This window comes from Anabas testudineus, chromosome 5 (assembly GCF_900324465.2).
Source record: "Anabas testudineus chromosome 5, fAnaTes1.2, whole genome shotgun sequence".
In the NCBI taxonomy this organism is placed as follows: domain Eukaryota; kingdom Metazoa; phylum Chordata; class Actinopteri; order Anabantiformes; family Anabantidae; genus Anabas; species Anabas testudineus.
The window spans coordinates 14725371-14734847 of NC_046614.1; the positions used below are offsets into that span (position 1 = coordinate 14725371).

At 39.5% G+C, this 9477-nt stretch overlaps 2 protein-coding genes across 3 annotated transcripts; one reads left to right on the forward strand and one right to left on the reverse strand.

Annotated features, from left to right (window-relative positions):
• Positions 1 to 710: 710 nt before the first annotated feature.
• LOC113154455 lies at positions 711 to 4508 on the reverse strand. The gene is made up of 6 exons (XM_026348680.1): positions 4331 to 4508; positions 3861 to 4029; positions 3618 to 3774; positions 1941 to 2116; positions 1511 to 1739; positions 711 to 1407 (listed from the first exon to the last, which is right to left on the reverse strand). Exons 2-6 carry the CDS (start codon positions 4014 to 4016, stop codon positions 1205 to 1207), a joined length of 921 nt encoding a protein of 306 aa, XP_026204465.1. The 5' UTR covers positions 4017 to 4029; positions 4331 to 4508; the 3' UTR covers positions 711 to 1204.
• A 283-nt stretch (positions 4509 to 4791) lies between these two features.
• rrp9 (ribosomal RNA processing 9, U3 small nucleolar RNA binding protein) lies at positions 4792 to 9396 on the forward strand. 2 transcript variants are annotated; one of them, XM_026348677.1, is made up of 15 exons: positions 4792 to 4994; positions 5159 to 5247; positions 5371 to 5483; positions 5569 to 5636; positions 6125 to 6166; positions 6245 to 6371; positions 6482 to 6606; positions 6693 to 6785; positions 6897 to 6997; positions 7081 to 7215; positions 7637 to 7699; positions 7829 to 7986; positions 8248 to 8327; positions 8496 to 8569; positions 9247 to 9396. In XM_026348677.1, the coding sequence occupies exons 1-15, from the start codon at positions 4911 to 4913 to the stop codon at positions 9347 to 9349; spliced, it is 1455 nt and encodes a 484-aa protein (XP_026204462.1). In that variant the 5' UTR covers positions 4792 to 4910; the 3' UTR covers positions 9350 to 9396. The 2 variants fall into 2 exon arrangements, with proteins under 2 accessions (XP_026204462.1, XP_026204464.1); XM_026348679.1 differs by having other exon boundaries at positions 7829 to 7974.
• Positions 9397 to 9477: the final 81 nt, after the last annotated feature.

Consider the following 9477-nt stretch of genomic DNA (forward strand, 5'->3'; position numbering starts at 1 on the left):
TGCTGGTTCAACCTGACAGAGCTCTATCGGTAACTACACTGCTGTGTTGCAACTGCTGACGAAAACCGTCGAGTTCCTGAAGAAACATACAGATGATCCTTGAAAAAGGATCCTGGGGAGTGCTGATACCAGCAGAGGGAGAGATGATGTGTTCTGCATCCACTGAGACAGCACAGCTGGCTCGAGGGAAAGAAGGGGGAGGAGCCAGCAATTGGTGATCGCTCAAATCACATCTTTCAAGAGAAGATGACTCCATCAAACTGTCACTCACTGGCATTAACAATGACCCCTGCAGCACACAGTAGTATGTGGCAGTGACTGCCACGCACTGTTCACTGTTCACTCTATATTAACACATTCTCCCTCACTGTTCTCCCCAAAGCTACAGGGAATGAAGACACTGGAGGCACTGCTTGGATCTGCTTGCTTCATTCACCAGTTCTCACACCATACTTTAAATAGAGCCCATCCCATCTTTTGATTTTTCTGATAATGGAAAGCTTTAATCTTGAGCTGCCCTGTACTGCTCGACAGTAGTGTGAAACAGGGCCTACTGCTGACATCTGTTGGTTGCTGGTAAAAACAAAAGGACATTTCCGTGACAGCAAACGGTACTTTATTGTGCTGAAGTTAGAAAGACTCCACATTAAGAAAACAGAGGAATGTCAGTCCTAAATGTGTGTCTGCTATGTAATGAAGCACAACAAACATAAGTGAAGGGATGTTTATGATTGGTCATCACGTCTGACTTATTCTGAAATTGAAACAATGGGGCAGAAGTGAAAGCCACTTTACTTTAACAATATTAAACTTCATACTGTTAAACACAGTCGACTGAAATGCAGTATAAATTTTTGACAAAGAACAACTTTGTAAACTTGTTATTTACACAAAAACCACTTACTACCTCAAATTAAAAAGAACACTTGTTTGTTTTTAACACAGACGATTACACGTGCCATTTTATAGTGCTGTTCAATGGCTGGGTTGGGTCACCAGGTTAAACTTTATACTTTTCAACCATACAGTATGTTAGACTTAAAAAGCTGTCGAAGTAAAAAAGAAATCTAAAAAAAAAAAAGTTAAAAAAACAACTTCAACAACTAGACTCCAATATTTAATAACCTAGAAAAAGGCAACCTGTCACACATCTCTATTAGACTTGAAATAGTAGTGAGCAACAGATGAAGGCAGAATTGATTGGCTATAACTGAGAGTCATTTCTCATCGTTTCATTTTCAGGCAAAATTGAAGCATCTTGGCAAAAACTTTGATCAATAATAGCTTTGTTTTCAGCTTTACCCAAACCCAGCCTCTTCTTTAAAAGTTTGTCCTCATTATTCAGCTTTGTCCGGATTGCAGTTTTTATCTGGCTGCTATCCACATTGAACTTGACTGACACATGATCTGGTAGAGGGAACATAATAAAGGTTTAGTGCCAATTTTGCTCTGTTATATTCATAAATAATGAGCATGCACCATAGGGATATGCAAATGTGTTTTATCTTACCAATTATACTTCTTAAAATCTCTGGTGGAAGTTGAGGTTTGTGGGAATCCTCTCCTGTGAAGGTGTTCCTGCGACCCTGCAGAGAGTGCGTGGCCAACGTTTCTCTATCAAAAAGTATCATGAGCAGTGCTGAAGTGTACTTCTTGTAATCTGCAATCTCTGCAATGCGTTCATAAAGATTTTTCGGTACTCGAAGATTCTCCGCAAGATACAGGAAGTTATGGTCATCCTGGGGGAAAAAAGAAAAACATTAGAACAGTCAAATGCACTAAAGGTTAAATCCACTACTATTGCCTTTTGTGATCTTATAAACAACTCTTAAAGCAGAAGCAGTGAAAACTGGTTTTTCTTAAATAAAACATTAAGTGACCTAAGCAATCGATCCAAAATTGTGCTGTTATTACAAGAAAAGGGTTAAATGAGCCCTGACCTCTGGAATATTATGAGCCACTCTCATCTCCGCCTCAGGCTCAGACAGGAAGGAGATGCTTTCATCATGAGAATTTTGTGGGGCAAGTGATCCCTCGCCTCCTTGGAGAACGTGATCCAGAGTGACCCGTAGTTCATGTGCTGTGTGCCTCATCTGCATCATGAGAGTGTTCATCTCTGCAAAAATTGTCCATTTAGTTTTAAAAATACTGACATACGAATAGCTTATTTCTTTGAATAGGTAAAAGCATTATTAATACACTGCCGGCCCAAAAAAAAAAAAAAAAAAAGAGTCACCGCCTTGATTTAACTAAGTAAATAGGTAAGAGCCTCCTGTTGGATAATTACTGCATGGATGCGGCTGGTTAGTGTAGTGGTAAGATCACCACCTCCAGTAGGGGTCCTTAGGCTTACCGTGCCTACCCTTGTAAGCCGCTTTGGATAAAAGCGTCTGCCAAATGACTCAATGTAAATGGATGACTATGTTTCAGCTGCCAACAAGTTATTTAACCATAACTGATGCAGTGAGTAGCTTCTCATTTATTAAACAAGCATGTCTGAAAAAACATCCTGTGGTCGTGGAAAAGATATTAATCTGTTTCAGAAGGGTCAAATTATTGGCACGAATCAAGCAAAGGAAACATCTAAGGAGATTGATGAGATGAGACTATTAAAGAAGATCGTGTGGTCTGATGAGTCGAGATTTACTCTGTTCCAGACTGGTGGGTGCATCATGGTAAGAAGAGAAGCGGATGAAGTGATGCATCTATCACACCTATTGTCTACTGTACCAGCCTGTGGGGGCAGTGCTATGATCTGGGGCTGCTGCAGTTGGTCAGGTCAGGTTGTTCAGCAACGTTATGTGTCCAAAGAATGAGGTCAGCTGAATACCTGAATATACTGAATGACCAGGTTATTTCATCAGCAAACTTTTTCTTCAATGGCGGTCTAACTCTCCCAACATTCATACAAGTTTTTGGTGGAAAATTGATGCAAATCTGGACAAGAATAAATGTGACACTGCAGGAGCTTATTGAAATGATGGCACAGGAATGTGTGTCGTAATCAAAGATAAAGTCGGTCCAACAAAATATTAAAGTGTGAGACTTTTTTTTTTTTTTTTTGGATGGGCAGTGTATATTTATTCCTTGGCTTAGAGCTGTAGTCAGGATTAGAAATTCTCAGATTATGATTCAAAATTCCTCTTGCAGAACAACCAAAACTGCAATCACATGAATCCATGTCTTATTTACCTTACTGCTCAATTCCTATTTTAATGCTCTACATTGTCAGAATAGTTCAAAGCATTCTCTGTACTTTTTTTAATTGTATACAGTTTTGGTGGAGAATAAAAATCTTACTTTGAATATACAAATTATATAATAATTTATAATTTAATTGGAGGATTCAAAAAAGATAAATGTGACTTTGCATTTGTGATATATTTTTTTGTTTTTGTCTAAATGAGCCACACGTATTTCATCCCACATGTAAGCTCCTCTTTGTGTCACTAAAACTGTCATATTTACAAAAGTAGGACAGAGGACGTGCCCTTCAGGAAGCAGCCTATGCCCTGGGGCCTAGGCTACGACCAGAATGACTCATCCACAGCAGTTAAACTGTGTGGTCTTAACAGATATTTTTAGCATATTCATTTATAAATTAGTCATCCACCCACCTTTCAGCTCCCTCAGCTCTTTCTCTGCCAAGATTCTACATCTGCGTTCATATTTGAGTTGTGCCTGCAGTTGCTCTATTTTCATGAGGAGACTGATGGTGTCTGTTCTGATGCCTGGACTGGCAACATTCTCTTCATCAAACTCAATAGTTTCATGCTGCCAAGAAGAAAGCAGTTCAGCAGTGTGCATGTTTAGTGAAGGCCAGCTGTTTTATGCACATTGAAAGGAGCAAAACCTCTCACCTCATTGTTGGGAAACGGTGAGAAGCTGGACTCTTCAGGCAACCTGTACTTATCCTCCGCTGGATCGCAGCCAAACTCCTGCGCATCCGTGCTGATCTTTATCATCTTGACTGGTGGTTGTGTTGTTGCCGCCCCTGCGTCTCTCTTGGGTGGCATGGGGCTAAAAGATCTGGGGAAAGTAAAAGTGTGGTCATTTGTCACATCAAGTAAGCTGCTGCCTATCTGCGCCGGATGCAGTAAAACTTTGAATCCAACTTTTTTTCGGTCGCTCCACGTTGTTTATTGGTTTATTTTCAAGCGAAACAGAAATGAAAAGTTAGTTGCAATTGCATCCTCCACCCCCTTCCTCCTCAACCCCTCCTACTAGCCTCCAGATTGCCTTCAGCTGCAGCCAGAGAGTGATTACAAACTGCATCCAAATGCATGAATACGTGTGATATTTGATTTCAGACGGTTCAGAAGAGGCTCACCTGGCTGTTCAGCTCGACTTCAAGGATAAACTGTAACCACAATCAATGAGGACAAAGACAGCGCAGTAAATGGAAATACTGCGTAGTAGAGGAAGTAGTAGTACTACTGCAGTAGTACAGTACATGGATCCTGATTCAAATACGGTTAATTTATAACAACAGCGCAAAACGTTTCCTGTTAAATACATGTGAAATACGGAGCCTATATTTATCTTCTAGCACGTATGGTACATGGGTGTGTAAGATTGCTATGTATTGAAATTTATATTTTTACAATTACGTGCGGAACAAAGGTACAAAATATTATTCCCCGAGGGAAGTATTTTGCTCCAGTACAGTTTCCTGCTCATCAAAAATCTTAATTTGACCAATAGGAATTTAGCGTTTCCTCATAGGGCGGGACAAATGTATGTCACCGTTGATATCAGCAAATAGCAATCTGACTTCTGCCGTGACGTCAATGTCCTGGTTTGGTTGGCGTGTACCCATGTGGGTTCAATGTTGATTTTCTGATTGAGAAACTTGTGGCGTTAACTCTATCTGTAGATCATTTTTGAATCGCCGTTTGTTGTGTGTCATCATGTCTTCGTCTTTCTTTATAAAGACAAAAGAAAAAGCAAAAGTAGCCAAAAAAGGGAACAATGCAGCGGGGCCAAAACGAAAGGTAGGTGAGCTGGACTGTTAGCAAGTTAGCTAACATGCAGGGTTACATGAAGTGTGACTTGACTTAGTTTATCTGCTGCTATAAGAACGATTTGACATAGTTTCAGTAACAGATGTTACCACACTGTATGACATTACTAACTCTCCCTTTTTCTCGCGATTCAGGGTGATTCAGGTGGTAAAAGCAAAGTGCAAGCGAAGAAACCCAACTCTAAATACAACGAGGAGATTTCCAGCGATTCTGAACCAGAGAGGTGAATTTTTTTGACATAGTCAAACGATGATTGAGACTGTGCGTCGCTGACAAGCTGCCTAGACCTTATGGCCAAAACACTAATAGCACTAAGCTGTTCTGAAAGTTGTTTTTCTTTGCTCAGTCCTGTAGTGTCCAAGAAAAGACAGTCCGGTGAGGAGCATGAGTATGACGAGACACCGCAGGAGAAGAAGCTTAGATTAGCCAAACTTTACCTTGAGCAACTGAAAGAAGAAGGTAAGCTCGTCTTATTCACATAGATTTAAAATCTAACTCTACAGTCGCTTCCTGTGTGCATTTATATCCGGTTTGTTCTCATCAGAGGAAAAGAAGGCAGAAGAAGATTCATTTGAGACTGATCTGATTGCTGGAAGACTTCAAGAAGAAGTGGTAAGAAGTGATAAGCCAGTATTTTTCACGAAGGTGGAACTGGAAGTGGAGGCTCATCCCTCTCGTTTTTCTTAATCAGATTAATATCCCCCTCCCAACAAGATGAATTTGCCTAGTTTAAGTTGAATTTACTTGGAAACTATGTTTAAGTTGTGTTTTCTTTGTCCAGTGTTTGTGAGACGAGACTCTAAGCTGGTAAAAATGTGGATATGATCATTAAGGTTACAGCAATAAAACATGGAGAAGAAAGCCCTGCTGTCTCCTTGCATGTGTTATGTAAAAAAATTGTACGTTCAATACTGTCCGATACAATAAGGTATCGCAGAAATGTAGGTGTAAATACATTATCAAGTAGCAAGTCTCTGTTAGTCATTCCACCTGTTTTATCTTCAATGAAGTCACTGAGTTTGAATGAATTTGGATTTCTATATGCCAGATCATAAACCATGTACAGGCCTGTGTTACTGATCTTGCTGTTTTTTCCTTAGCTTGAGCAGAAAGGAAAACTTCAGCGACTTATTGCCAAAGATGTAAGTATAGGAGTTTGTACCTCTTTAACTAAATTTTACATGGGGAAGCTGCTATTTAATTTCTATTCTGTTGTTTAGCTCATACCACCAGATACTTCAGAGATCAGGTTGTTAAGAGGACACAAACTTCCAGTTACCTGTGTGGTCATCTCCTCTGATGACAAGTGCATCTTTTCTGCTGCCAAAGACTGCTCAATCATTAAGTGTAAGTATACTATGTGATCCCTTAAAGCCGTTGTGACGATGAAATTTGTCTAAAAGCTAACAGCTTCATTTGACAGCCCCAGTTTAGTTCTTGTTATGTTATATCTTCAGGGGATGTTGCAAGTGGCAAGAAACTGCACACGATACCTGGTGGTAGGAAAGGTACAGAAGATCGGCATGTTGGCCATACAGCTCATATCCTGTGTATGGCCATATCATCAGATGGAAAATACTTGGTGAGTAGATCTGACAGTTTCAAAATCTCTCTTGTTGAGTTCCTTGTCACATTTTAACAGCATCAACATTCTCTGTATCTTTTTAGGCCACTGGAGACATGAATAAACTGATCATGATTTGGGAGGCAGAGACATGTAAACATCTATATAAATTCACCGGACACAAAGGCCCAGTGTCGGTATGTTCTCCTTGTTTCTCTTTGTTGCAGAGAGTTTTACATCTTTTTAAGAATTTATTGTAGCTCTCAGGAACTCCCGTGACTCTTATTGATAAGACTTTTTCTTCTCAGGGACTCTCATTCAGGAAGGGAACTCATGATCTGTACAGTGCATCTCATGACCGCTCAGTCAAAGTGTGGAATGTAGATGAGAATGCATATGTGGAAACTCTGTGAGTAACCATCCAGAACATATTTTCACTGCCAAACACTTGATTTGTGCTGAATGTGGAAATTTAACTGTGAATTTCTGTAGCTTTGGGCATCAGGATGCTATCACGGGGCTGGACAGCCTGAGCCGTGAGCGCTGCGTGACTGCAGGAGGACGCGACGGCACCGTGAGGGTGTGGAAGATAACCGAGGAGTCTCAGCTTGTCTTCCACGGCCATCAGTGAGTTTCTGTCTGTTACAGGTGCTTGATAAGGCACCATCAAGCAAGGCATTGCTACTGTCATGTTCATATGGGAACGCTATTTTAAATATATTGTTTGTAGTCATTTTAAATTAACAGTGAAGGTTTTAAAACAATGAGATTAGTAGGTTTTCAAAGTGACAAGTAAATAAAGCTTCTTGTAGCAAACTAGCATGAAAAAGCCCTTCTCTTAAATTTGGAAGCACTGTGTTACCTTTATTTACTGAGCTTAAAAATAGAAAAAAAGAGTGAAGAATGTATTCCACTTACTGTATTACTGGCAAATTCTGGATGCAGATCACACATTTATTCAAGAAAGTGCAGCTTTGTCTTCTACAACAGGACAATGAGTGAACTCGCATAATAAACTGGCATCATCTGTTATCTTGTCTTTCTACAGGGGATCGATTGATTGTATCCAGCTCATAAATGAGGAGCACATGATATCAGGGGCTGATGATGGGTAAGACATCAGTTAAGCTGTTAAAACAGATCTTGCCTCATGTTTTTTTTCTCCAGGCTCTCATCATACTTACAGATTCATTCATGTTTCTCTTTTGTGCCCTCTCTCAATTTTTCTGAATGACCTTAGCTCAGTCTCTCTTTGGAGTGTCAACAAGAAGAAGCCTCTCAGCACAGTGAAGAAGGCTCATGGTTGCCATGGTGACACAGAGCTGGAGCAGCCTCATTGGGTCGCTTCAGTAGCAGCGCTACAGAACTCAGATACCGTTGCCTCAGGTGCCTCTAGCTGTGAGAGTCGTACTTACCAGCTTTTTAATAACACACATACACACACTTCAGTATGTGCATGTGTGACACAATAAATTAAAGCTTTTCACAGTGCATGATTGTAAATAGTAAGTGAATCATTATAATTATTACATTTGGGCCTGATATAGTTTCCTACACACTTGTTAGTGCAATAATTGGTGTGCTTATTACCTAAGCTGTACTTAAGATGTCATAATGTCTGTAGTGATATAAAATAGCCTTGATAATTCTTCTGTACAGGTTCCCACAACTCACAGGTGCAGCTGTGGAAGTGTGGTCAGAATTACCGTGGGCTGGAGCCTTTATTCAGTGTACCAGTGGTAAGCTCATACGCTTTTCTTTAGTAAAAAAAACAAAAAGGTCACATTACATAACATATGTTCTCAGCTAATTATGTTCCCTACAATAAATGGAATAAAGTGTTGGCAATTAGCCCAGTTGTTTTCAGAGTATCTTACTTTGTCTGTACCTCGACTTTCTCCTGCCAGTCTGGTTTCGTGAACAGTCTGAAGTTTTCGAGCTCTGGTCAGTTCTTGGTGGCAGGAGTTGGACAGGAGCACAGGTAACTGAACTAATGGTCATGTTTCCATAGAAACTGTGGAGTTTCGGCCACATAACCAGTGTCAGTCTGAGTTCATGTTCAGTGCAGGACAGGTCCAGTAGATGTCAGTGTTCATCTATTTCTATTTGTGTGTAAAGACGTGATGTTACCTTGAAACACACAATGATACAATGTTGAAATTGTTGACATTGGGAAATGTATATGTATATAATGTCAGGATTATGTCTTTTTCAGTAGTTGAATAAAAGAAAAAAAAAAAGATCTAAAATAAATATAGATGTATATTTACAGATACAGATAATTTATAGTGTTAAATTGATACTTGCTACATATCAACTTGCTACATATGTGGACTCTTTTTAAATTAATAATAATAAATAAAATTAATTCTACATAGCTCTCTTAGCTGGTTTGGATCTCTCATATTTGAAATTAACATTGTGTAAGGAAAAATGCAAACCAGTAAACTTTACAAAATCTCTCCAAAATCTACTGAATGTACTTAATTCAGATTTCTGTGCATTTAACCTACTCTCCAAAAAAGAGACAGATCATGTGAACAATAGTTGTGTCGTAAACCTTGTTTATGTCACAAATAAGCTTTTACATTTAGTTATAGTTATAGTCTGTTTACATCCTTAACATCTATCTCTCAATTTCTGTGTGTATTTCTTCAGGTTGGGCCGATGGTGGAGACTAAAAGAGGCCAAGAATGGGATATATGTTATTCCCCTCAAAAGGAAATCTCCTAGTCAAGAGGAAGCCAAGATGGACGATTAGTTGTCTGTGAAGTGCCTGTTTTTTGTAAATTAAAGCTTTAGAAACTGGCCGAGTATCGTGTTTTAGTTTACCTTCAAACTTATATGATACTATAAAAGGACTATTTGGGGAGTATTTGTTCATACAGG